General features: G+C 38.8%; 1 protein-coding gene across 3 annotated transcripts; it reads right to left on the reverse strand.

The window, feature by feature from the left end:
• yrk (Yes-related kinase) lies at window positions 1-27,858 on the reverse strand. Of its 3 annotated transcripts, XM_088328474.1 has the most exons (13): window positions 27,687-27,858; window positions 17,202-17,493; window positions 15,351-15,453; window positions 14,013-14,111; window positions 13,847-13,950; window positions 9,279-9,428; window positions 7,426-7,590; window positions 7,029-7,184; window positions 5,318-5,497; window positions 1,899-1,975; window positions 1,688-1,841; window positions 1,486-1,617; window positions 1-644 (listed from the first exon to the last, which is right to left on the reverse strand). In XM_088328474.1, the coding sequence occupies exons 2-13, from the start codon at window positions 17,443-17,445 to the stop codon at window positions 436-438; spliced, it is 1,773 nt and encodes a 590-aa protein (XP_088184600.1). In that variant the 5' UTR covers window positions 17,446-17,493; window positions 27,687-27,858; the 3' UTR covers window positions 1-435. The 3 variants fall into 3 exon arrangements, with proteins under 3 accessions (XP_088184600.1, XP_088184599.1, XP_088184598.1); XM_088328473.1 differs by lacking the exon at window positions 7,426-7,590; XM_088328472.1 differs by lacking the exon at window positions 7,029-7,184 and having other exon boundaries at window positions 27,687-27,855.
• Window positions 27,859-27,897: the final 39 nt, after the last annotated feature.

A 27,897-nucleotide genomic window follows, 5' to 3' on the forward strand; every position in this document is an offset into this window, starting at 1 on the left:
TTCAAATATAACAGAACTTTATTACTATGAGCAATACAGAATACAAGTTCAGATGCTTGATGCTTTTAATTCCAGCTTCCCTCCCAATCAATGAATAATAAATGCTGACCATAGAAAAGTCTTTGTGACGTGTCAAATTAAAAGAGCATAAGTGTTATTCCTCTCCTTTGCTCTTTATCGACTATTAAAAGGTCAAAAATTAGCCTGGACATAAAAACAACACAATGTTCTGGAGTGACTAATACAAAACAGAGTGATTTGTTCAAGTCACCGTGCGAAAGAAACGTTATACGCCGTCTGAGAAAGAAGTCGCATTCCCTCCCTACCGTCTACATCTTGGTCCTTGTTGTCATGGTTACAGAGTCAAGCAACATCACTGCGGGGCCCATCTAGCCCCACCGGAAGGTTTTCCTTATTTCATTTTCTGTTTGGTGGTCACAGGTTTTCCCCTGGTTGGTATTGTGGCTCGGTGGCGGTGAAGTAATCCTCCAGGAAGGACTGCAGGTACTCGAAAGTGTGGCGCTCGTCGGCCTCGCGCCGCCAGCACTGCAGCATGAGCTCGTGGAGGGAGGCCGGGCAGCCCGGGGCGCAAGCCATCCGGTAGCCTCGCTCTACCTGCTCCAGAACTTCCCGGTTGTTCATGCCTACAGGGGGAGAAGACGATGCATGCAAGCTGGGAATACATTTCAGCTTCTTAAGGGATCTGACCCAAGAGCAATTTAAAAAAAAATGAACATTAAGTTTGCTTCTTGTCCACTACATAGTCACACATTTTGTCATTTCTAAATATTAAACAACTTTTTTGAGTTTCCAATCCAAAAATGGCTGCGCTTGGGTCAAATATGGAATGACTAACTATGTATAAAAAGTTGGCTCCATTATAAGGGTTTTTTGTACAAAAATGTCCAATTATTGCAGCTGTTTTGTTATAAAAACAGACACATAAGATAAATCAAATCTAGTGAGGAAAATCAGCAGGATAGAACATTTAAGACAAGGGCAAAAAAACTCCGAATGGGAAAATTTTTTGGGGTAAAAGCGCATGGAAAAAAAGGCAAATCTATAAAACAAGCAAAAAAAGTCTAGAAAAGAAAGGTGTCAGATTAAAAAAAAGTTTAGAAAACAACGGTGGCAGATGTATAAGTCTACAAAAGAAAGCCAGCAGATGGAAAAGTCTATAAAAGGCGCGGGGTATATAGTCCAAAAAAGAAAGATGTCAAATTCCATAAAAGAAAAACGTCTGATCGAAAAGTACAAACAAGAAAACCAGTGGATGGAAAAGTGGATGGCTGACAATAATATCAGACCCCTCTAGGTTAGGCTCCTGTAGTGCCACACAAATACAAATGTTTCGACGTACGAGTATTTAAAAATGCCTGTTTATACAATAGTTCATGTATTTTTGTTCCATTTTTAAATTGCTATCGTTTTTTACCACTTGGACGCGCTATATACGACATTCTGTCCCTTTGATATTGATTTTACCTGGATAGGGCACGCGTCCTTTAGTGATGAGCTCGGTGAGCAAGATGCCAAAGCTCCACACGTCCGACTTGATAGTGAAACGTCCGAAGAGCGCCGCTTCCGGCGCTGTCCACTTGATGGGGAACTTGGCCCCTGTAACCACAGAAGTTGCATTATGACGGCACTCGGGCCCTTTGCCGGGGACTCGAACCTGCACACTTACCTTGCCGAGCTGTGTACTCATTGTCCTCAATGAGGCGGGCAAGTCCGAAATCTGCAATCTTGCAGACCAGGTTGTCGCCCACCAGGATGTTGGCGGCTCGGAGGTCTCGGTGGATGTAGTTCATTCGCTCGATGTAGGCCATGCCCGCCGCAATCTGTGAGGTTATAACACTGTAATTGGATTACAATTTCTTAGGGGCGGAGTCCCTCACCTGTGCCGCCATGTCCACCAGCTGGGGCAGCTTCAGGTTTTGTCCCTCACCATCTTTTAAGAAGTCCAGCAAACTTCCTGGGAGGAAAAAAATGACGAGTCGCATTGGGAGAACATGCAAACTCCACACAGGAAGGTTTGATCTCATGAACTCAGAACTGTGCCGCACACGCGCTAACCACTGCGCCGCCGTGCTGCCCGGAGAACTGATATATATATATATATATATATATATATATATATATACCGGTATATATATATATATATATATATAGATATATAGATATATAGATAGATATATAGATAGATAGATAGATAGATAGATAGATAGATAGATAGATAGATAGATGGATAAAAAAAGGAAAGCAATTTTCAGAAAACAATGGAAAAAAATATAAATAAATCACAAAATAATATCTGAATAACTAGAAAAAATAATTTAGAAATAGGTGAAAGTAAATCAGAAAAATGAAAAAAGTCAATAAAAATAAATAATATTTTGAAAAATTAAATATAAAAATATTCAAAAGAAAGGATAAATATGAAAAATAGAACGAAATATTATGAAAAACTACCCAAAAATATTTTAAAAAGAGAAAAATACATTTTCTAAAACAGGGAAAACAATTCAGTACAATGTTCTCAATAAATGGGAATATTTCTTCAAAAAAAGGAGGGAAGGAAAAAACGGAATAAAAATAATATTGAAAATCTAGAACGTAAAAATAAAAAATATATATATTTTGAAAAGAAAAGGAAATTTTGTATATATAGGAGCATTTATTTTACATTTAACTCTGTTTTACAAATATATGATTTAAAAAAGAATATTAATGTAAAGAATAATATAACAAAATAGTAAAGATGAAACATTTTTATAGGTAGCTCCAAGTGACCAAACAATGGAGGACTTTTTTTGATTACCGTATTTTCATGACTGTAAGGCGCACCTAAAAGCCTTTTTTTTTTTTTTCAAAGCTGACCATGCGCCTTATAATACTTAGTTATTTACTGTGCATATAACAAACTTATAATACGCCTTACATATGGATCTTTATTGAGTCGCAAGGTCTCGCAACTAAGGCAAGCAGCCGCCGACTAGGTTTTCCCCCGTAGGAGAAGTAGTCCGCGGTGTATGCTGGGATATACATATACCGGCGTTTCATTTCCTAACCAATGTGTCAATCATCACTTTAGCGTTTTAGGCCTTTTTTTAGCATTTACAGGCTCGCATAGGGGCAGCACGGCGGCGCAGTGGTTAGCGCGTGTGCGGCACAGTTCTAAGGTCTTGGGAACCTCCTGTGTGGGTTCAAATCCAGCTACCGGATTTACTGTGCGGAGTTTGTATGTTCTCCCCGTGCTTGCGTGGGTTTCCTCCGGGCACTCCGGTTTCCTCCCACATTCCAAAGACATGCATTTCAGGTGGATTGGCCGGTCCAAATTGTCTCTAGGTGTGAATGAGCGAGCGAGTTGTCTGTCCCTGTGTGCCCTGCGATTGGCTGGTAACCAGTTCAGGGTGTCCCCTGGCCACTGCACGATAATTGCTGGGATGGGCTCCAGCACCCCCGCGACCCTACTGACGATAAGCGGTGCGGCTGATGAGATGAGGCTCGCATAGGCTAAAGCAGGGCAAAACAAAGCCTGCAATTGGCTGAAAAAGATGAACGTGAATCACACGTTAGGTTGCTCTACAGGCCCGCTAAGGGATTGAATCAGGCCCGCGAGACAACAGAAGCACAAGAGAAAAATAAGCTGCAGGTTAAAATATGTCAACTTGATGTTGCCAAAGCCAGGTGCCTCTCACAAAGACACTGTACTCTCTCTCTCTCACTCTCACTCTCACTCTCACTCTCCTTTTCTCCCACTCTGTCTGTCTCTTTCACTATCTGTGTCTCTCTTTAAGTCTTCCTTTGTTGATCTTTGTCTCTTTCTCTCTGTGTCTTTTAACCTCTTTCGCTCTAACTTCCTTTTTTCCTTTTCTCTTTCTCTCATCATACTCTGCGCTTTCTTTTCTCTTTTATCTCCTGTCTTTCTATTTCGCTTTGGATTTCTTTCATCCTTTCCATTTCCTTTCCTGCTCTCTCACGACTTTTTATCTTTTGTTTCTCATGAAATGAAATGAAATGAAAATGAAATAATCTGCATTTATAGAGCGCATTTCAAGTCAATGACTTCCCAAAGCGCTTTACAATGTGCTCCACATTTCCCAATAGCGGCCTTGTATTGCAGCCATGTAAGACGCTAACCTGCTTATTGGGGGTATTAGGTGTTCAGTGTCTTACCCAAGGACACTTCGACATGTAACACGGACGAGCCGGGATTCGAACTGGGATCCCTTGATCCCAAGACGAGCGCTCTACCTCCTGAGCTACTGCTCTCACTCTCTCTTTTTCTTTCTTTGTCCCGCCCTCTCTCCTTTTCCCTCCCTCTTTCTCTTATTTCTTTATCTCTTTTTCTTTCTCTTTAATTTACTAGTCCGGCCCCCGACAGAATGTTTGTTCTATCGTGTGGCCCCCGAGTTCAAATGAGTTTGACACCCCTCTCTACGGCATGGAAAAAACGGTTTTAATAGTCTGTATTTTTAAACAGACAGCTAGCAACAAGCAACATCCGTCGATGCAGATGCTTCTTGGCGGATTTTTTCTTTTATTTGTCGACATTATTGCGTGTTTTGGAGAGTGTAAATATTTTACACGGTTGGATTTACTACACTCACGGATGTAAAAGGACCATGGTTGCGTAATATCATTGAACGTGATGGCTGCAAGACGACTTTGGTGAGCTAACCCGGCTTTATATTTTCCCAGTATCTTGTTTCAGACTGATCTTGATGTTTCTGTGATGAGTTTGGTTTTCAATTTAATTCAATTAAATTCAAAGTGTTTGTTATATGCACAGTAAAGAACCACGTTTCCTTGCACAATTAAATTCTTACTTTGCTGTCCACACAGTAGCCAGTCAAAAAGAAAACAGAAACTAAGAAATGGTTAGCATTTCTTGAATCCCAAGAGTTAAACCTTCCTAATGATATGTGGAATGACACATTTGAGTGATTGGTGACATTGTACAGTCCGTATGTGTCTGAGACACGTATTTGCTTCTTTGCGAGCCGTCAGAATGTTAAGGGGTTAATAAGTTTGACTGAACCATCTGACTGTTTTGTTGAAGTTCCCACTGTAGCGCCTTATAGTCCGGTGCGCCGTATCTATGTAAAATATATGACAAAAAACTATTTTTGGAGGTGCGCCTTATAACCCAGTGCGCCTTATAGTCGTGAAAATACGGTATATTGGTGCCTTTTAGTTGTTTATATAGGACTATGACATTGTTTTCTGAGTTCAGTTTACTTGCACTGAAAGGACAAGCTCTCCAGTTTTGTTATAATTGTATAAAGACAATGAAAGCCATTCATTAATTTACCTTGGCTCATGAACTCAGTGATGATGTAAATTGGCTCCTCGGAGACAACAGCGTAAAGTTGCACCAGTTTGTCGTGACGGAGGCGCTTCATGATCTGAGCTTCCTCCAGGAAAGCTTCAGGCGACATTGTGCCCGGCTTCAGCGTCTTCACCGCCACCTTGGTGGTGCCGTTCCACATGCCTGAATAGCAAAGACCCCCACACACATGTCAATAGAGGGACGGGAAATGGCGGGATTCATGCGCGAACGACGTGAGAGCGTACATGCACATGCAAAGGGGCTGCACAGAAAGCAATACCTGAGACACGTAGGTCGCGCTTGGCTGGGTTTAAGGACAAACCATACACACAAAGTAAATGCAGCGGAAAGCATTTTTTTAGACCAACCCAGTGCTTCCCTAATATTTTTTGTCATGGCATTTAGGAAGAAGACCTTCCGTGCCCCCAAATGAATGTGCCACCGCCCCCCAGTGTAGTGGAGGTGCAGTCACACTTTATTTTAGGACAGTTAAAAATAAAAATAAAACGTAGAGGTCAAACCCGCCCCCCTTGACACAGCTCGAGACTCGTGCTTTGGAGTAACCTAATCATTAAAAATATGTTTGTATCATACAAAAGAGAATTGAATCAACCTAAAATATATTTCTTAATATGTATTTTATGGGTTCTTCTTTCCCCTTGCTTTAAGAATCATTCTTCTAATTCAACTGTTTTTTTCTGCTTTTCTGAAGAATTTTTTCCCTTTTTTCCCTTTTTCTGGAATACATTTTATCCTGATTTCTTTGTTTTCTGTTTTTTTTCTTTTTCTTGTTTTTCTGAATAATTTTCCTCTGTTCAATGGATTTCTTTTTCTTCTTAAAAATGTTTAACTTTTGGGGTTTTTTCTTGATTTTGAGATTTTTTATTCCGAGTTTTTCTGAATAATTCTTCTGTTGTATACTTTTTTTGGAATATATATTTTTATATATGTATATATTATATTTTCCTTCTAGTTTTTGGGAATATTTTTCTTTTTTTTCTCTCTCTCTCTCATATATATATATATATATATATATATATCAAAACAAAAAAGTAGTCGTCGTACGTTTCACTAGTATGTTATTTTATTTATTTTTTAAATTGACCTTTTTTGCAAAGTCTAAAGTTATAACAATGTAAGTTATTATTTTATGTCTCCTGTGCCACCTCACAAAGCTCTTTCTATGCGGGATGTATGTACCATGGCTATTAGGGGGCAGCATAGGGCATACAGTAAAGTTATCCATCCATCCATCCATTACAGTATCTGCATTATCCTCAGTAGGGTCGCAGCGTACTAAAGTTATGTGATGTTTAAATTTGATTGGGTCCGAACTGCAGTTCAGGGGCTATATGTAGCCCAGGGACCTTTTTTCAGTGGCTCTCAGCATGCCACTAAAAGTAAGTTATTTATGCAATATTGAACTTTTTATTCTAATATTTAAGATGCAGATTCAATTTTAAAAGTAACTTTTTATGGAAAATGTTTGTGGACCAGTGCTAGCAAAAATATTTGGAAAAAAAAAAAGCAATCAGTGTTTGCAGAGGATAGAGAATATAAGCACGCAAGTAATTTACTTTCATTTTTGTTCCGCTGCCTAAAGATTTTGAACTGATGCTATATTGAAGCCAGTTTTTTGTTGCCAAACAATACAAAAAGCAGCTAAGCTTTTCTTCTCTTTTTTTGTCCTCACCCATCCACACGTCCCCAAAGCAGCCGTGTCCCAGCTTGGTGTTTAGGGCCAGCATGGACCGGGGCACCTCCCAGGCGTCCCGGCCCAGGCCCAAGGTGAGAGGCGTGCAGTTGGGACACGCCTTGGTCAGGTAGTAACACAATCCGTCGTGAGTTTCTTGCCGGTGGAAAAGTAAAAAAGAGAAATAATGCATGCAGCATGCGACAGGGGGGGAGGGGTGCACGGCTGCGCACGCCTGGATTTCTTTATGTTGACAAAAGTATTCGAACAAAAGATAACCGTGTCCTCATAATTTTGTGGCCGCATTTTTTTTGTGTTTTCATCCAGGTTTGCCTCAACCCCTCTTCCCTCCTTTTAAGATAACCCCCCTCCCCCCTCCTGCTTTCATGCATCCTACCCATCCAAACTTCTCCAAACTGTCCGTTGCCCAACTTTTTAATCAGCTGCAGGGATTCTCGAGGAATTTCCCACATGTCCTTGGTCTTCACCGATAAATCGGCCAGCTTGGGCATGCCGCGCTTGCAGCTGCCCATCAGGCGGCAGCACAGACCCGCTGCCCGCTCTGAGCCGGGCGGGGAGACAGGAAGTTGACAAAAAATAACATTTAAAAAAAAACAGAACACACATGGAGGGACACTTTCAAAAAATTGATTCAAAGTGACAGTGTGTAACAATTCAACACTAGCTAAAGTACAGTATGTGCATTGGTAGAGGATGCACTACGGAAGCTCGAAGGATACCACTTGGCTTTATTTACGCAAACCAGCTAACAATAACAATGGCAAAGAGCCATAGCCTGGAGCGAAGTTGCCAACATCAGTGGCTCGAGAAAGAAACAGTAAAAATGGGAGGACGGAACTCAGCTGTGGAATGCGAGTGACACTAAGGGAGACAGCTAACAATAACAGTGGCAAATATGCAAAGAGTGTTTAGAGTATTTAACATGAGTGGCAAGAGAGGGAAACAGTGGGGGTAAAGTCAGAGACTGAATAACAAAGCAGGCTTTATTTACTTGGAACAATTACCAACAGTGGCTATCATTAGAGCAGGAGGTGAAAGTTGTGCTGATCTCTGCTAGCGAAAACAAAAGAATGAGTGAGCTGGATACACCCGGAGTAGCTTAAAAGAATCAATAGCTGGAGTTAGTCAGAGGTGGCTTAAGCTGCTTATTTTAGTGGCTAGCAGGACTAACTACCAAAGAGGCCAGTAAAAGACTGACATTAAAGGACAACACATGAGCAGCTAACAGTAACAATAGAGGGTAGATGCAAATAATAGCCTGCAGTGGCTAACATGAGTAGTTGGAGACGGAAACAGCAGGAAAAAGTCAAAGTTATAAGCCAAGCAACTAAAGTGAGTGGCTAGAGAAGGGAACAGTGGGTAAAAAGTTGAAAATGTCTGAAATCAAGAGTCTGTTGCATGACCAGCTGTGGAAGGCAAGTGGCACTGAAGGAGAAGCTAACAATAACAAGAGCGGGTAGAGGTGAATCCTAGCCTGCAGCCAAGAGGCTAACATGAGAGCTAGAGAAGGAAACAGTGGAAAAAAGTTCAAGATTCCTAAAACACGGGACTCAGACCTCAGTCGTGTGTGTTACATTGCTGTTAAGTGCTAAACGCACCACCAGGACGAGCTACATTTGCAAAAAAGATACTTATCATTCGAGTTTCCATAGTAGCAAAATGGCTGCCAAACATTATAGCTTCTTCAAATTGTGTCGTAATGTGACACATTTCTAAAATTCCTAGAATTATGTTTCTGTGATAGCACATGTGTTTTTGCTTATGATTTAAATCAATTGTGTTTTATTTAAATGAGCAGAGTGTTTTTACACCAATAGGGGTTGCTATATAAGAAATGTCCATCCATCCATTATCTGCACCGCTTATCCTCAGTGGGGTCGTGGGGGTGCTGAAGCCCATCCCAGCTATCTTCGGGCAGTGGGCAGGGGACACCCTGAACTGGTTGCCAGCCAGTCGCAGGGCACACAGAGACAGACAACCATTCACTCGCTCATTCACACCTAGGGACAATTTGGACTGGCCAATAACCCTGACATGCATGTTTTTGGCATGTGGGAGGAAACCGGAGTGCTTGGAGGCAACCCACGCAAAGAGAACGTGCAAACCCCGCACAGGTAGCTGGATTTGATTTCATGACCTCAGAACTGAGCCGCGGAAGCGGTAACCACTGCGCCACCGTGCCGTCCATATAAGAAATGTAATTCTAAGATTTGTGTGTGGTGCGTGTACCTGTGTAGTGCGCCACGAGTTGTTGCACGGTATCGAACTGCGACCTTGTTGTGATGTAGTAGCCGCCATTATCGAGTTTGCGGATCTTGTAGTGCTTGACGTGCTCGCCTTTGTTGTCGTCCCAGTCGCGGATTGACAAAGAGTATGCTCCTTCAAAGTAAAAACCAACAAAATAAAAAAATGCATTTTTAGTATACTGTTCTTTATAACGTTACTGTCTTTTCCAGACTATAAGGCTAAACTAAGAACCCCAAACTGGCCAGAAATTTGAAAGTGCGCCATATAATCTGTTGCGCCTTATATAATGGAAAACATGGTGGATAATGCATAGTTCCAAATAAATGATACTGCATACAGTAACTGTTCTGCCTTTGAGAAGAATATCAAGTTGTGTTAGAGAGCCCTCTTTTGTTCAACATGTGAAATGTTTTTTTTTTTTGCTAATATTCATTTTCGTGGTGAAACCAGCTATCATAAATTTATTTAATGAATTATTTTAATTCGAATGTACAGACGCTCCCTTCTTACCAACTTTCAACTTACGCAAAACGGTAGATACGAAGATTTTTTTTCGGGGTGTCGAAAAATATCCAGACATATCTGTAAGTTAGATGTTGTATTGTGTGCACCTTTTTCCGAGTAGAGGACAGTACTGTAGTGCTTCTCTCTGCCGCGTGGCGCGGTAAGAGGTCACCCAGCATCCACACCGAAGAAGAAATCCGGCTTCTACTTCCTGGTTTGTGTGTAATCATAACAACGTGTCCTGTATTGCTAGCGCACTAAGACATTTGACATTTTTATTGTTTAATATCTCGTGCATCCATTCAATATAGTTGGTGTAAAGTGTAAAGAGGTGAGCCGTTTCTTTTGAAATTAAAATGGAATAAGAAAGCTTGATGCGGTTGAGAAAATGGTCGGAACGCTCTTTTTCAGCCACTTTTTACCACGGAGGAGGACCTCTTGAAGCGCAAGTCCCAAAATAAGTAAAACCTCACTTTGTTTTATCTTTATAGAGCATATTATTTTATGACATGTTTATTTTTTAGTACAAGACAATACAGGTTACGTATACAAGCCTTAAAAATAGTTATATAAACCATAAACATACAAAATACAGCACTGAAGCAACTTATGAACGTCCGGAACTCGTTCGTAGGTTGGGCAGCGTCTGTATTAAATTCCTATGCAACCCTAACCTTTATTTTAGTTGTAATTCCATGCACTTTACAGTCCAGTGCACTTCATACATCAAAAATATATAAGAAAGCCTATTTTAACCCATTTTGTAACAATGACAATAAAGGTATATTCTATTCTATTCTATTCTATTTTGGGGGGCGTTGACCTTGTAATCTGGTGAGCCTATTACAGTAATGCAAAAAATACGGTACATATTAAATCTCAGTAAAGTATCCCTCCCAAAAGGCATCAAAACTTGACCTTTGTCGACCCACGCCCCTGAATTTATTTTGTATAAACTATTATAACTTTAATACCGTTGTCTCATTTGGTTGATAACTATTTTTTTCATTTTCGTGCTAAAATAGCACATTAAAACAGTGCATCGTAACAATAAAGCAAATGAAAAGTAGTGTTATAACGTTTAGCTCCTCAGTGGCTTTGCTTTGCCATTGCATTTTTGCTTGCATTAGTTTGGTCTAGATCAGGGGATGGTGTCATAAGAGACGGCTCAGCTAAAAAGTCTCTGTAGTGCGAAGTGGAAGGAGAAGAGGACGACGAGGTGAGCGGAGAAGATGAGGTAAAATTTTGGACTATTTGATAAAGTTTCAGGAGCGAGCAGAGAGAGTGGGAAAGGTGAGATGGCACAACATTCATTTGGACAGGTAATTTAAAATTAGTTTTACCTGGTTATATCAGTATCAGAAATTATTTTCCCCCCATTTTATTAACACTCCACTTATTGAAACATAAATATTTTGTTTGTTTGTTGTACATGATTCAATTGTTTGTTTGTTTGTACATGATTCAGATTGAATCGTTTCTTGTACATGATTCAATTGTTTGTTTGTACATGATTCAAATTGAATCGTTTCTCCGGCGCCGTCACGAATGGCAGCCACTCCAGCAGCTCCCGTGTTATTTTCGATTGTTCTCAGTTATTTTCGATTGTTCTCAGCTTAGGGATGCTGCTGGAAAAGTGAATTTCCCTTCGGGGATGAATAAAGTATCTATCTATCTATCTATCTATCTATCTAAAAGTTGTGTTTACAACTTGAAATTTTGCTCTCTGCCGCTACCTCCTGGTTTAAGGTCATGATCGCAGCTTCAGTCAGCTCATTCCTCAAGTACTATTAAACTCTTTTTTTTCATTTTTTCGGGGGGATGGGTCTGTATTTGGACAATATTTGAAATTGTCCTTTTCTTACTCTTACCATTTTCAGGCTACACTAACAAAAACACCTGGGAACAAACATGAAACCAATTTTCTAATGCCCCCGCCCCTGTCTCCTGCTTCCCAATATGTTGCGAGTCCCCCCAAGTACGTGAAATTCTTAAATGCGCTCTGAATAACTCATTCTTTCATGCTATAATAAAAGAAAACTGCTAGCACGCGCGTGAAATCACTCCCATTCTCGCCCATCCCCTCCGCCTCCTTTCCTTATGCCTAATGCGCCCGGTGGCCAGAACACTGGTGCTAAAAGTAAGATAAAAGCAAATATGTATGTATGTATGTCTATGTATATATATATATATATATATATATATATATATATATATATATATATATATATATATAGATATTTGTAAAGGCTCTTTGAACTGAGTCAGGCATTGTCAACACATACTTAATGGAGAAAATTGTAATTTGAAATATTTTAAGGACACCTTAAACTACGCCCCTAACCTCTAAAACGAAATTTATAGAGGAAATATTGTACAAAACTCAATTCCAATGAAGTTGGGAAAGTGTGTTAATTGCAAATAAAAATTGATCCAAGTAAATTGCAAATTCTTTTCAACCCATATTTAAATGAATGCACAGCAAAGACAACATATTTATTGTCTTCACTCATAAACTTTATTGTTTTGGGAGAAAATCATCAACTCTGTAATTTGATGACAGCAACACGTGCCAAAATAGTTGGGACAGGTGTCAATAACTACTCAGAAAGTGGATGAATGGAAATCAACCAACTATTTGCAGGTGAACAGATGAATTAGCAACAGGTGAGAGTTGTTACTGGGTATAAAAAAGGGAGACCCGAACAAGCTAAGTCATTCACATGCAAGGATGGGGCGAGGTTCACCTCTTTGTGAACAACTGCGTGAGCAAATTGTTGAACAGTTTAAAAACAACATTCCTCAAAGTACAATTGCAAGGAATTTAGGGATATCATCATCTACAGTCCATAATATTGTGAAAAGGTTCAGGGAATCTGGAGAAATCACTGTGCGTAAACGGCATGGCCGTAAACCATTATTGAATGCCCGTGACCTCCGAGCCCTCAAGCGGTACTGCATTAAGAACCGACATCAATGTGTAAAGGACATCACCACATGGGCTCAGGAACACTTTGGAAAACCACTGTCAGTCAATACAGTTCGACGCTATATCCGTAAGTGTGGGTTAAAACTTTATGTTGCAAAGCGTAAGCCATTCATCAACAACATCCAGAAACGCCGCAGGGTTCTCTGGGCCCGAGCCCATCTAAAATGGACTGATACAAAGTGGAAAAGTGTTCTGTGGTCTGATGAGTCAGTTTTCCAAATTGTGTTTGGAAATTGTGGACGTCGTGTCCTCCGGTCCAAAGAAGAACAGAACCACCCAGACTGTTATGCACGCAAAGTGCAAAAGCCAGCATCTGTGATGGTATGGGGGTGCATGAGTGGCCAAGGAATGGGTAACCTGCACATCTGTGAAGGCACCATTAATGCAGAAAAGTACATTCAGGTTTTGGAACAAAGTATGTTGCCATCCAAACAGAATCTTTACCATGGGCGCCCTTGCTTCTTCCAGCAGGATAATGCCAAGCCACACACTGCACGTCTCACGACAGCGTGGCTTCGTAGTAAGAGGGTGCGGGTGCTTGACTGGCCTGCCTGCAGTCCTGACCTGTCTCCCATTGAAAATGTGTGGCGCATTATAAAGCGCAGAATAAGACAAAGGAGACCCCGGACTGTTGAACAGCTGAAGCTGTACATAAAGCAAGAATGGGAAAGGATTCCACTATCAACAATTCAACAACTAGTCTCCTCACTTCCTAAACGTTTATTGAGTGTTATTAAAAGGAAAGGTGATGTAACACAATGGTGAAGAAGCCCCTTTCCCAACTACTTTGGCACTTGTTGCAATTATAAAATTCTAAGTTTATCATTATTTGCTTATGGAAATAAAGTTTATGAGTTTGAACATGTATAATCTTGTCTTTGTGGTGTATTCATTTAAATATGGGTTAGAAAAGGTTTGCAAGTCATTCTATTCTAATTTTACTGACATTTTAAACTTTTTCCCAACTTCAATGGAATTGACTTTTGTACTTTTAATGACACTTCAGACGACACAACCCACCTTTAACTTCAGAAAACCGGAATAAAAGTGATTTAACCTTTAGTGGTCTCGCTCTCTCTGATGAGAAAAGTCCCCCTCTGGTTTCCGGGTCCCAGCAGTTGTCTCTCGGCATCCTTCCTCCCCATCTTTCCGAAGTACCACCTGTCGCCACGGCAACAGTCCGTCAACACGCTGGGTCTGGTACCGTTTGCGCTGGTACTCACTCTTCAGCTTGGATGGAGTCGACGGGGGCAACGTAATTGGACGGGATGTAGCCCGCGTTACCCGTGTCCAATGATCGAGCTTCCCACCAGTCGCCCTCTCTGCAAAATAAAAGAATAAAAATGAAAAAGTGAAAGTGCTTAGCAAAAGTATTGGCCCAAACAAGGAAAACTCTAATCAGAGAAGCAACTAAGAGGCCCAAGATCACATTGGATGACCTGCAGGCACACAGCTGAGGTTGGATATTCTGTGCTTAAGACAACTATTAATCAATCAATATTTGCCCTTTATGAAAGAGTGGCAAGAAGAAAGCCCTTTCGAAAAAAATACTATAAAAAGGTCCGTTTGGCGTTTGTAAAAATCCACATGAGAGACACAAATAAGATGTGTAACATGGTGCTCCTTTTAGATGAGACCAAAATTGAACTTTCTGGGCTGAATACGAAACTTTTGGCGTCCAGTAACACTGGACATCACCCTGAAAATGCCACAACTTTGTCAAACATGGTGGTGGCAGCATCATAAACTGGTATCACTTTTCTTCAGCACTGCCTAGGGAGATTAATGGAATTGATGGGAAGATGGATGAAACCAAATATAGATTCTGGCAGAAAATATGTTGGAGTCTGCTAGAGGCCACCTTCCAACAGGACAATGACCCTAAACATAAAGCAAAATCTACAACGGAATGGTTTAAAAGTAACAAAATAAAGTCGTTAGAGAGGCCAAACCAAAGTTCAGGCCTCATCCTATTTAGCATTTGTGCAAAGATCTGAAAACTGCTGTGCAAAAAAGATCACCATCAAACCTTAAGGAACTTGAGCTGTCCTTTAAGGAAGAACCTATTGATACATACCCAAAAAGATTTGTTGCTGTGATCAGAGCAAAATGAAGTTGTACAAAGTATTAACTCATATTTTTGCAGTGTCTACTATTCAATTTAATGTTTGTTAGCACATTATAAAATGCTGAATAAATTTGGTTTCTTTTCAGGATTGAGTCCCACATGTTCTTTCTATTTAATAAAGTTTGAAGCTTAAAATATGGCAATATGTCAAAAAGGTTTTGGGGGCCAATACTTTTGCAAGACACTGTAGAATAAAGGGGGGCCAACATCAAATAGAACCTGAATATTGACATCATCACAGTCATTATCTATATTTTTTTCCTTTTAATGAAATTCTAAATGATCCAAGGGCTTTTTAGTTAAACAACCTTAATATGGGGTTGCTTTTAATAGAAGAAACCCCATTTTGAGGAGTTCATTTGACCCAACTAATTCGTAAACATTCCATAGAAGTGAAATAAAATCGTATTTGATTTTTTTTTCTCGCGCTTACGTGTTGTTGATGATCTGAAACTTCTCTCCCTTGTGGAAGGTGAGGTCGTCCTCCGTGCGGGCGTCATAGTCGTACAGCGCAATGAAGAGCGTCACGCCACTGCCTGCAACGCCCCCATGTGGACAGAACAAGAACCTCACATTTACAGAATAATCACTGGCACTTTAAACAACACAACTTCCATCAAATATACAGTATATAGCTATCAATCTATCTAGAGAGAGAGACTTACATATATTTAAAAACTGTATAAAGTCTAAATACGATTAAGTCATGTTTATTTGTATAGCCATTTATCACAAGGAGTCTCAAAGGGCTTCACAGACCACTATTATTACACCATCCCCTGATCTAAAACCTACATGAGGGCAAGGAAAACCAACAACCTCAGCATGAGGAAAATAAAGAAACCTTGAGAAGGGACCGCACATCGTCTAAAATATTCCAAGAAATACCGACGTCCAAGCTAAATCAGAAAAGGCTAAATTAGGATGTACAGGGATGTAGTACCAGTGTCTGCCATCAAAATGCTGCTCATTGGTAAAGTAAATGCTTTAAAATTGTTTCATATATTTACCTTCATTTGGTGAAAGTCTTTATTATCGATACTTTTGAATAATTATCATTGTTTAGGTACACATTTTATGAATGAATATTGGAATGCATAGAAACATAAAAATTAAATACAATTAGGGCTGCATTAACAATTTTAACACTTGATGAATCGGTCGAATTCTAAAAATCACATTTTTAATTTCTTTCTCTTTATTCAAATCTTGATGATTTGGACAGATAGAGCAATAGTACACTAAACAACAGAATATTGTATCATTTTAAGCAATAAAAACAAAAATCCAAACGGGTGACGAATAGACGAAGCAACAAAAATACATACAAATATATGCTATACACACATGGAAGATACTTTTTTTTTTAAAGTGCAACACAATTACTCTTATTGTACGTGGAATGCTTTTGTAGAGTTCTTTGAGTTTCAGTTCGGTGCCTGAAAAGTGCTATGTATAGGATTTAGATCTTAATTTATGTTATTTATCTACAAAACAATATTGAATCTAATAATTTGATGTTTGTACAGTTTTCACCATTAATAACATATGGTAATAATAATAATAATGGGTGATTTAAATCATTAACATCCATCTAGCAACACAAATAAAACAATAGTTGATGCACATCAATAAGAAACGCTTACAATCATTCTCTTTTTTGTTAGTTTTTAAACATCCATCCATCATCTGCACCGCTTATCTTCAGTAGGGTCGCGGGGGTGCTTGAGCCCATCTCAGCTATCTCCGGGCTGGGGGCAGGGGACACACTGAACTGGGTGCCAGCCAGTCGCAGGGCAAACAGGGACAGACAACTCGCTCGCTCATTCACACCTAGGGACAATTTGGACCGGCCAATTCACCTGACATGCATGTTTTTGGAATGTGGGAGGAAACCGGAGTGCCCGGAGGAAACCCACGCAAGCACGGGGAGAACATGCAAACTCCACACAGGAGGTTCGATCTCATGACCTCAAAACTATCCCACACACGCGCTAACCACTGTGCCGCCGTGCTTTTTAGCCTATTTCTTACTCTCACTTACTTTCTCTCTCATTCTTTCATATATTTCTTTCTTTTTATGATATTATTTCTCTCCGTCTTTTTGTCTCTCTCTCTTTGTCTTTCTCTTTTTGTCTCTCTCGGCCTCTGTGAGAATGATTTTTTTTAACCATGAGGCCCCCGAGCACAAATGAGTTTGACACCCCTAATCCAAGTCATAAATGGGTCTATTTCTGACCCCATTTTCCGAACACAAAGTGATTCATTTGCATAAAACTCTTACCTGTGACGCCAGCGGTCCACTGCTGCGCATTGGAGTTAGGAAAGATGGCGCTACTAGAGAAACCTTTGTTAAAGTCCGGTATAGCTTGCGTAGGGTCCGGGCAATAGCGTCCCTGCGGCTGAGGAGGAGGCGGGGCTCCATCGCCGTTGCTAGGAGACAGTACGTTGGCGTCGGCGGGTGAGGCGGTGAGGGCTGCTGCCTCCAGTTTTGCCGACTTCCTGCGCTTGCAACAAGCACAACCCATGGTGGTTTGAAATCTCGTCAGATCATCTGTGGATCCGCATCGCCGCTGCTGCTCAAATACCAACAAAGAAGAAGTTGACGAAAGAGAGATGATAAGTGGTTAGCCACATCCGCTTTTAGCACTAGTAACTTGACTGTGTCCTCACATAGAGGAGTTAGCACGCTAAGAGTTACATCAGAGTCCTTGCGTCATGCCAACGGCCGCTAACAGTTATCGCCTCCATAGAAAAAAAAAAGACCCAGTAATTAGATACTTAAAAGGTTAATAACATTTCAAACTTTTAGGTTCCTCGTTAGGTGTACAACTTGGTCGTGTCTCCTCTCTACCTCTTCATAATGTGCGTGAGGAACCAGTGAGTTTGGTTTGTTAGAAAGATCCTAATCATTTCTGTTCTTTTGAATATTTTTTAATTTTCTATAGTAGTAGCACAACTTAAATGTGTATCCGCTTTACCTCTATGTAATATGTGCAAGGCACTGGAATGATAGGTCAAGATCCAAAGGATTCATGCTCCTCGTTAGAATATATTTGTGTTTGCAATACAAATACCATCACAATTAGGTTGGGTCTCCTCTAACTCTTCGTACTGTGCACAAGGCACTGGAGAGCTGGGTCAAGATAAGATTTGGAGCATTTGTGTTCCCTTTAGAATATATTTCCATTTTCTATACAAGTAGTAGCACAATTTGGTCTTCTCTCTACCTCCTCTTAATGTGCACAAGGAGCTGGAGAGCTTGGCCGAAAAGCAATTCTAAGAAACTTTGTTGCTGATTACAAATATATTTTATTTTTCTATACAAGAAGTAGCTCAACTTGTATGACTCTCCTCTTGACTTCTTCCTAATGTTCATGAGGAAATGGAGAGAGAGGCCAAGATCCAAAGCATTTATGTTCCTCATTACAATATGTTTCTATTATTTAATACAAGTAGAATCACAATTTGCTTATGTGGCCTCTCTACCTCTTCATAGAGGGCACGAGCTACTGTACAGCTATCCCATGATAAGATTTGGGGCGTCTATGTTCCTCATTAATAGATATTTGGATTTTATTTACAAATAGTAGCACGACTTTGTTGTGGCTCCTGTGTATCCCATCATATTGTGTGCGATGCACTGGAGAGCTCGGCCATTATCAATAAAAATTGGATTTTGCTTGTTTTATTTATTCTTCCAAAACAAATTCTGTTATAGTTATCCAAGGTCAAGATTTTATCAGTAGGAAAAAAATAGTTATCATGAATTCCTAAATAAAATAACTTTCAGGAGTCATTTTAATATTTAAAAACAAAAAGGAGCTTGGGTGAAGTTAACTCAAGTAATGGATCGGTCCATGTTTGACAAACAAAACACATTTGATTTTTTTTTTCAACCAAAGATTTTTCCTGCTTTTATAGACTAAACGGATGTATTTTAATACAATGATATTTTAAATTAGTAATAATTGATTTATTATAAAACGTACATCAAGGCAAGAATAATTTAATTTAGTAATTAAATTTGTATGTTTTAGTTATGTCATAAAATTTAAGATGATTAAAAATTGCATAGAAATGTGTTAGTAATGAAACAAATTAAAATTTTAAATACTTATTATTTTGCATAACTGTCAATCAGATATAGTTCATGTCATGTTTCATAATTATTATTTTTTTTACATTTTTCAGAATAAATAATTAAAGTGAAAATTAAGAGCTTTTAATTCTAGCTTTAAACGATTTTATTGATGTTACTTATTTTTTCATGTATTGGTATCATAAATATGATTTGTTATTCTTTATTTTTCCTGATCAATTTTTTAAATGTTTTACTTATTTATGTTGCCTTTATTTTTGTTTTGGGGTCGTTTCTTCTTTATTTGGTTTGTTTATTATCATTTTTTGGGGGGGTAAAAACAATCCTTTTAAATGGACAGTATGTAATATTTAGTGCCTCCCTGTGGTACAAAAACAACTTTCATTTATCAATGAAAAAAAAAAACAGTTTTAAATACTAAGCAAAAATACATAAAATTAACATTGGTTTAATAGTTTATCAAAAATCATAGGTCAGGGAACTTGGATAACTTTTAGTTCATGGCATCCCTGTATAGGAGTCGCCGCCATGTTTCTCCGCGGTCCTGCTGCTCAGGGTACCCAAAGCGACCAAAACTCGCTATGTGTTTGGCGAAGCTCCCGATTCGTCTGCAACATGGAGATACTACCACGTAGAAATATTTTAGGTCATTGCTCAAAGCTTTGAGTCACCGCAACGGTATGAGTATTGTGTGTTTGTGCTTTGAAGGAAAGAATATGCTAATAGACAAAATCGTTTGACAGAACAGGCAATCGTACATGGTTTTGTTTTTCTCCCTATTACAAAAAAAAAAACCATAGATAATAAAAACTTGTGATACTCAATATTCATAAAGAAGCAACCTCCCCAAACATACAAGCCTCTGAAATACCAAAACACAAAAAACGAACAAACAAAAAACAACAACAATAAAGAGATAATAATAGTCAATACAGTGGAGATTTAGGAATCACCAGACCTTGACATCAAGGTCTATTATACTATGATTTCAGGTGGGAGCATTCCAAAATAGTGGAGCAAAGGTGCCCCAGTGAGTATAGAATTTACAGTCACATCTTCTGAGATGAAATTTGATTTTTTTTTTCTAAGTTTAAAAGGCAGGTGGTTCAAAAAAGTAGTATCCTCCTATGGGCTATCAACAGTGCAAAGCTTAAAACGTTATCCTGAATTACAGTTGTCTAGAGATCCGATATTGATGAAAAATATGTGGCAAACCCAGTCAACCCGAAATGTTTACATGAACAAATACTACCGGTGCTTTGTGCTCACAGGATCAGGTGAACGGGTGCCTGAAATCATGGAGTTGTCGCCATCCTTCCCAAGCCATTGCCACACAATAATAATTGCTGGTGCAGAGTCACATAACCACGCCATTCCAAACAGTGGTGCGTTCATAAAAGTCAATCCTTTTTGCCAAAAAAACTTGGTAAAACGGTGGAGTGACTACATTTGTCTTGTTACGGTTCTTCCTACAAACTTTCTTTGTTGTCTCAAATATATTGGAGGGAGGGTGAAATGTGGGTTTCATCTATAGCGTTTTTTAGCACATGGTTACAAATGAACTATTCTTCATTGCATTATTAGTATTATCATAACTTAGGACAGTTTTCTAAGGATTATGTCGTAATTATTCTTTTTTTGGCCTACCATGGTCTTTTTTTTCCTCTTCTTTCTTCAAAGTCTCTATCTTACATGTTTTAGCCTGGAGTGCCATATCTCATTTTGTTTCACAACGTTGATATTAATGACACAAAGACAATTATTTTTCTACTGTACTATACAACTGCCACTGTGAGTAGACACATAGCCTTTATCATTTATACATTGTGTCTTTAATGTTCATCATTTTACTTATTTTGTTTTAATTGCACTAAAAGGAGAAGCCCTCCAATTTTGCTCTACTTGTATAAAGACGATAAAGGGCATTTATTCATTCATATTGTTTGTTGTTAGAATAGAATATAATTTACTTTTATTGTCATTCTTTGTAACTAGAACGAAATGTCGATACACCTGACCCGTACAGTTAAACTGTAACGAGTCGATGCCGCCGCAGCCAAACCGGGCGCCGCCATTTTAGACCCAACTTCTGTGTTGGGAGTCATTAGGTGACCAAACCCCCCAATTCCAACCCTTAATGCCGAGTGCCAAGCAGGGAGGCAATGAGTACCAATGTTGTAAGTCTTGGGTATGACTCGGCTGAGGCTTGAACCAGCGACCTCCCAGTCTCCGAGTTTATGGTCAAGTAAATGAGTGTAGGGCATTGAATGACGCGCCTGCATGTTGATCCACAAATAACATTTATTATGAATACATAAAAATATGAATACAATAGATATTCACGCGTTGCTTCAAGTCAATCCCAGGTAAACTGGAAACTGGACAAGTGTTTATTTCTCCAACACAGCAGCTTGGTAAAACGCCAGATTCCATAATCAGATGCTTTTGTGTTCAATCGAAGTCAAATCCACGGTGAGTCTGGCAGAAGGTTGTACGAAGATTGTGCGGACAAACATAAGCCTACAACGAGGGAGAATAGTAAATATTTAAAAGTCACAAATAAACACAATAAAATTAATCACAAATGAAGTTTTTGCACTTTCAACCAAAATGTAAGTTTGCGTACAAATTTGACAATTGTTCAATCCATCCATCCAGTATGGTTGCGGGGGTGCTGGAGCCCATGCCAGCTATCTTCGGGCAATGGGCAGGGGACACCCTGAACTGGTTGCCAGCTAATCGCAGGGCACACAGGGACAGACAATTCGCACGCTCATTCACACCTACGGACAACTTGGCTCGGCCAATTAACCTGACATGCATGTTTTTGGGATGTGGGAGGAAACCGTAGTGCCCGGAGGAAACCCACACAAGCACGGGGAGAACATGCAAACTCCACACAGGAGGTTTGATCTCATGACCTCAGAACTGTGTCGCACACGCGCTAACCACTGCGCCGCCGTGCTGCCCACAATTGTTCAATATCATGTCAAATTGTTTTCCAAATCTGCATTCGAGTAAAATCTTTGGAATGTATTAATAGCCAAAAACACTACTTTCTGGAGTGGTCGCTAACAACAATAGCCTTTTTCTTAAAAAAATAAAAATAAAAAAAATCGAACTGGTTTCAACGTATATCACTCACTTTCACTAGGGATAAATAAGTACTGAATGAATGTGCAACAAATAGAAAATACTTACTTGAATATTTGAGGGAGTACTGGAAGTTGCGTGTTGGAGGACATCCCGAAAAGGCTAACAAGGGTGGCCTGCTAATTGAAAGGAAAAGGCTCCTGTTTGGGAAACGGACTGGCCGTAGTTAGTTCTTCTTCCTTCTACTTTGTAGGACTTGTTTTCGGACTATACGATAAAGTGACACCTCATGGTCAAATATCACATAATGTGCCTTTAATATTTTGGTCGTTTCAGATCCCTTTTTTCATATGTATCTCGTGTTTCGCAATGCTTTTAAATTTATTGGATTCATTTATTATAGGCAAAAGGAAGCTTCTAACACGAGCTTTAAACCATTTAAGCGATCCTTCATGTTATTTTTTTGTATTATAAATGCAAAATCATGATTCTTTTCTAGACATTTTTTTATTTGTGATTGGTTCCTGATAGATCATTTATTTTATATAATTCATTATGAATATCTTGTAGTTGAAATGATTACCAATAATAATAAATATTGTGTTGTTGAAAAATGAATGAATGTAGACATTAAAGTTGCTAGTTTGCAACAAGGATGCAAAAAACAAAGGCAACTGGGACAATTATCAAGAGCAGTATCAGGGCAGCGACAGGAAGTTAGCCATGTTACTGCTTCCTGTCCACTCCAGTGCTGACGCCAAGCCCCCTCCACTCCCGTTTGTTTAAGGAAACTCACATTACATATGAGCGTAAAAAAGCAACTGACTAAAACACTTTTTTTTTTTAAACTCATCTCTTGCGGTAGTTTTCCAGGGAATTACGTGAAACCTGGTGGGTATGTCAAGAAAAATAAAATAAAAAATCCAAGGAAATAAGGGAAAACGCAACAACAAAAAGCAAAATAAGAATAAAGAAGAAAAATGAAAAAATATGGGATTCTGGGGGTCCCTTTTGTCAGTGGGTATATATATAATATTTATTATATATATATATATCTATATACACTTGGGTTATTAGTAGTCATATTCTGGTCGTTTCCTTGTAAATTTTTGTTAGTTTTTGGGTCAATTTTGATTATTTGTCCGAGTTATTGTACTTTATGTATGTTTTTTGGTAGTTTTGTTTATCCAATCTTTCCTGGTCAGTTTTTCGTAAAAGATTTTTTTTTTTTTTTTTTCAATTTCTGTTATTTTTTTGTTCATTTCTCGTCATATCTTGGTCCTTTGCTGGTCAACTTTGTATGTGTTCTAGTCGTTTATTGAAATATTTTGGTTGCTTCCTGGTCACTTTTGTTTTTTGGGTCATATCTTAGGTTTTTTTTGGTCGTTTTCTGGTCAATTATGTTTTTTTTTTTTGGACCATTTCTCTCTGATTTTTGGTTGTTTCTTGTAATATTTGGGTCGTTTTCTGATCAATTTAAACAACAATTTTAAAGTCAACGACACAGAATCCCTGAAAGCATCACAAGAGGAAATAAAGCGTCTTGATTTGTGGAGAGTCAACTCCTGTCGTTCACTTCCAAGTGAGAAAAAGAAATGAACCGTCATGAGTGCCGTTTCTATCGAATGACACAACACTACTGTGCATCAAAAAACGACTGACTGATCAAAACTTTTCTTGTCAAATTCGTCTCCTATGGCCATTTTCCTTGAAACTTGGGCTTGTCATGTGTTATGAAGACACCCACAAAAAAAGGGAAAACTAAAAAAGGAAAAAAATGAGGGGAAAAGCAACAAAAAAAGGTGGGATTTTGGAGAAGCCTTTAATCGCTGGTAATTACAATTTCCTGGTAAATTAAAGTTTCTCTTTTTTGTAAATTTTGATCGCTTGTCGTATTTTGGTCATTTTGTTGACAATTTAGTTTTTAGGGAAGTTTATTTCTTTTCCGTTGGTCTTTTTTGTCGATTTTTTGGGTGTGTTTTATTTCTTTTTTTTTCGTTCTTTGGCCATTTCCTGGTCGATTTTAGTTCAAATTTGAATAATTGTCCTTCATGATTAGACCCACACAAAAAAAAGTATTACCATGTCTGCAAATACAAGTTAGCAATTTGGATTTTTGGTTGCCTGTCTTCATCATTTATTTTGATACAAAAGTCCCTAATTTCTGCAAAAGGATTTTGTCGGTTTTACAAGTTGACCCACAAAAAGTCCAAACAAGTGCAATGTTTTGGTTAGTAAGCATCTTTCTGATGACAAGATCCCCCCAAAACATGAGAATCTACCTTCTAAACCAGTTTGGCTTAAACCACAAATTTGACTCCCTCATTAGTAGACCCACAAAAAGTCGTATGAGAAAATATATAGGAAGTCAGCCATATTCAGTCAACAATGCACCTTTCTGAAAATTCTGCCCCCTCAAGAAATCAACATCAGGTAGACCCACGGAAAAGTATAAAAGAGTGATATAGAAGGAAGCTATTTTGCTAGCATACAAACGTCTTCACCTCTTTCTGTTAAGGAAAAATAAATCATGTACGTAAACCCCCCCAACTTGAGCGACACACCCTTTTCCTGCACAGATAAGCTGACGGCGCTGGCTGGGAGGCAGCACAAGAAAAATGTACACTACACTAGTGATAGGAATTACGACATTTTGAAAAACGGCTCTTTCGGCTTGGATTACTTAAAAGAGCTGGCTCTTTTCGTTCCCAACCAGCTATTATTTTTTTGAATTATTATTATTAAATGCACTAACAAAATGGGAAAAAGAAAGAAAACAAAGGAAAAAGAGAAAATGAATAGGAAAAAAGGGAAAAGGCAACAAATAGAAAGAAAACGTTAAGAAACCATGAGTGTATATTATATATTATATATGAATTTTTGGTCATTGACCATTTTTGTCTGTTTCTTGTCGTATTTTGGTCTTTTCCGCCTCAATGTTTGTCAGTCGTTTGTTCCTTTTGGTTGTTTTTTGTCCATTTTTTGGTTGTTTCTGGTGATATTCTGGTAATTTCCTGGGAAATATATTTGTTTTTTGTTCTGTTTTGGTCAGGTCTTATAGTATTTTGGTCGTTTCCTGGTAAATTTGTTCGTTTTTTTAGTTTGTGTTTGGTCGTTTGACAATTTAGAGGTTTTATGGACGGTTATTCTTTGTTTTTGTACAACTTTGGTTAGTTTTTAATACAACTAGTATTACTTTTTTGGACAAATTTCTTTTGTCAGTTCGAACAAAAAAAATTAATGTCAACAACACAGAGTACCTGAAAAAAATTATATTAACCAATTACAAAAGAAAAATGTCTGGAAGGAAACCGGCTCTTTGTTGATGGGGAGCAGACTCGTGTCGTTCATGTCCAAGAGAGAAAAATAATAACCCTCATTGAGCGATTTCGACTGTGAACAACACATTGCAGTTCTTCTTCTACCGCTTTTTCCAACCTTTTTTGTGTGGCTGCACATTCCCAGGAAGGCCTGACAGGATGCCGGGTACGAGTGTGCAGGATGATAGGACAATGGGAAGCCGACACAAGGGGGAGGCACAAATAGGGGGGGAGGAAAAGCCTCGTTTTATACCGCGTCGTCATATCCTAGCATTCCAGTGGCAGGTCGCCATGGTAACCACGAGACCCTAACTCTAATGCAGGTGTGATGTCCACATGGAAGATTTACTAAGGGTCGAACCCCACCCACAATCCTTCTTCCTTCCTCCCCAAGTGGAAAAATTCCAAGATAGGGACGAGCCGGGATAGAAACGCAGTTTCCTCGATTTGCCGATTATCAGTATCGATTTCATACAGCGCGAGCGTGGACATTTTGACGAACTTCCCATATTTTAACAGCATTACGCAGTGACTTGGGGATGTCTCACGCTCGCACTATTGCGCACACACTGTAGAACATCTGGGAACTTGGGGGGGAGCTTGTTTGAGAACTTCGTATCTGATTAAGGGCTGACTTATTGCCGAGAAAACAATAATAAACTAAATCAGAGGTCACCACAAACTATTTAAAGATTGAGAGCTACTTTCTGTTGCTAAATAGCACAGAATTATCATCTTATGTTATTACTATGTTGTAACTATGTTATTACCAGCTTAGAATTATGACAAGGGTTAAAATGGGCTCTAAAATAAGGTTCTCCAACGTGTTACCTGCGGGCACAAGGTAGCTCCCTAGGACCACCTGAGTAGCCTGCGGACTAGTTCTAAAAATATATCATGGGTCATTGTGATTTTTTTAAAAAATTTGATTGCTAACTGACTTATTTTAAGTTGTTAAGTTGCCTGAGCCTATTTTAACCTCTAATAATTGCAACCTGGTAGTAATAATAACAGTCCATAATTTACATAAATTTGAATAATAAAATAGTATTTCAGATCATTGTTTCTCAACTCATGTGTTGGGACCCAAGAGTGGGTCACAGACCCGTTTTCAGTGTGTCAAAGGGCTTTGCCTTTGCAATATAATGCTAAGAAGAAACGAAAGGTCGATTACACTCATTAATAGTAGATAATTTTTAGTTAATGTTTGATGTTCCTTTTTGAGTTTTGCCTAAAAAAGCCACAATAGTAATAACATATTATTTTTCCCAAATACACATCAAAATGGTAGTCTTTGCACTAATTAGTAACAAAAAAAAGCTCTCCGCTTTAAAAAGGTTAGAGACCCCTGCTCTTAAACACCTGCTTTGTTTAAGGGCACTGAATAATTTAAATATATAACTTGTAAGCCCATGTTAAATAGAATTTAAGAAATTATTAATCATGTATTTAAAGACATTGACCATGTGAATGAAATTGATTCTCAAATTTCCTAGTAGTAAATCACAATGACCCATGACTGGGGAGCTATTTTCAGAAACCCCTGGACTGTATAAGGCACCCAAACACACAAGGATCCATTCTTTTAATTTTTTCCCTTGCACAATTTGCTAATAGCATGACTATGAGGGACACCCTCTTACATTCTAAATGTATAAAATTCCATTAATTTTTTTAAACTATATTTAATCTTGGTGGGTGTGGTTTAGTGGCTAAAAGCTCCAAAAATCATTTAAAATGTTAAAAAATCTGAGGGGAAAATGGGGCTCTTCCCCTGAATCAGAAAATAAAACACATAGTAAAAAATAACAATTAAAAACCTTTATGGTGCAAAAACTGCCTACTTACAGAATACGGTTTCCTACCCAGCTAGCACCGGACATCCTTTGGATTCTGGTCCGTTTTCAACACGATAGAGCCCAAGAATCTATGTCCAGAAAACAGGTTGTGATTTGCCCCTCCAAAATGGATTAGATTTGATTTTTATTTTGGGTTTTTTTGTATGTCAAAATCTGCCACTCACGCACAAATGTTTTCTTAACTTTTACTTTTCAACCAAATCAAGATGTCTTTTGTAGAGAACCATACTGGGTGTGTATGACCTCGCTTTCTAATCCTTAGTGAACTTAAAATAAAAACAACGCAGCAAATTCTCAAGTGATGTGCAATACATGCAATTCGTTTTATGACAAGCACAATCCAGACACTTCAAAATACAACTCAGATGAAAAAAAAAACATAAAATGCGACTTACCGACTTGTGGAAGTTATTCTTGTGTATGAGGCCGCTTGCTCAGCTGGTGCTGCGCAACTTCTGTGCGCATACACGAGCGCGTGCGTGCAGGGGTGGACCGGAAGAGGGGCACGTCGGAGCAGCCTGCATTAAAAAAAGATAGCGCCTCAAGACCAGTGCACAAATTCCGCTTTTTCGCAACATTTATGTTGAGTGGACAGTAGAGGTGACG

This window comes from Urocampus carinirostris, chromosome 2, assembly GCF_059441175.1.
Source record: "Urocampus carinirostris isolate Australia breed hairy pipefish chromosome 2, RoL_Ucar_1.0, whole genome shotgun sequence".
In the NCBI taxonomy this organism is placed as follows: domain Eukaryota; kingdom Metazoa; phylum Chordata; class Actinopteri; order Syngnathiformes; family Syngnathidae; genus Urocampus; species Urocampus carinirostris.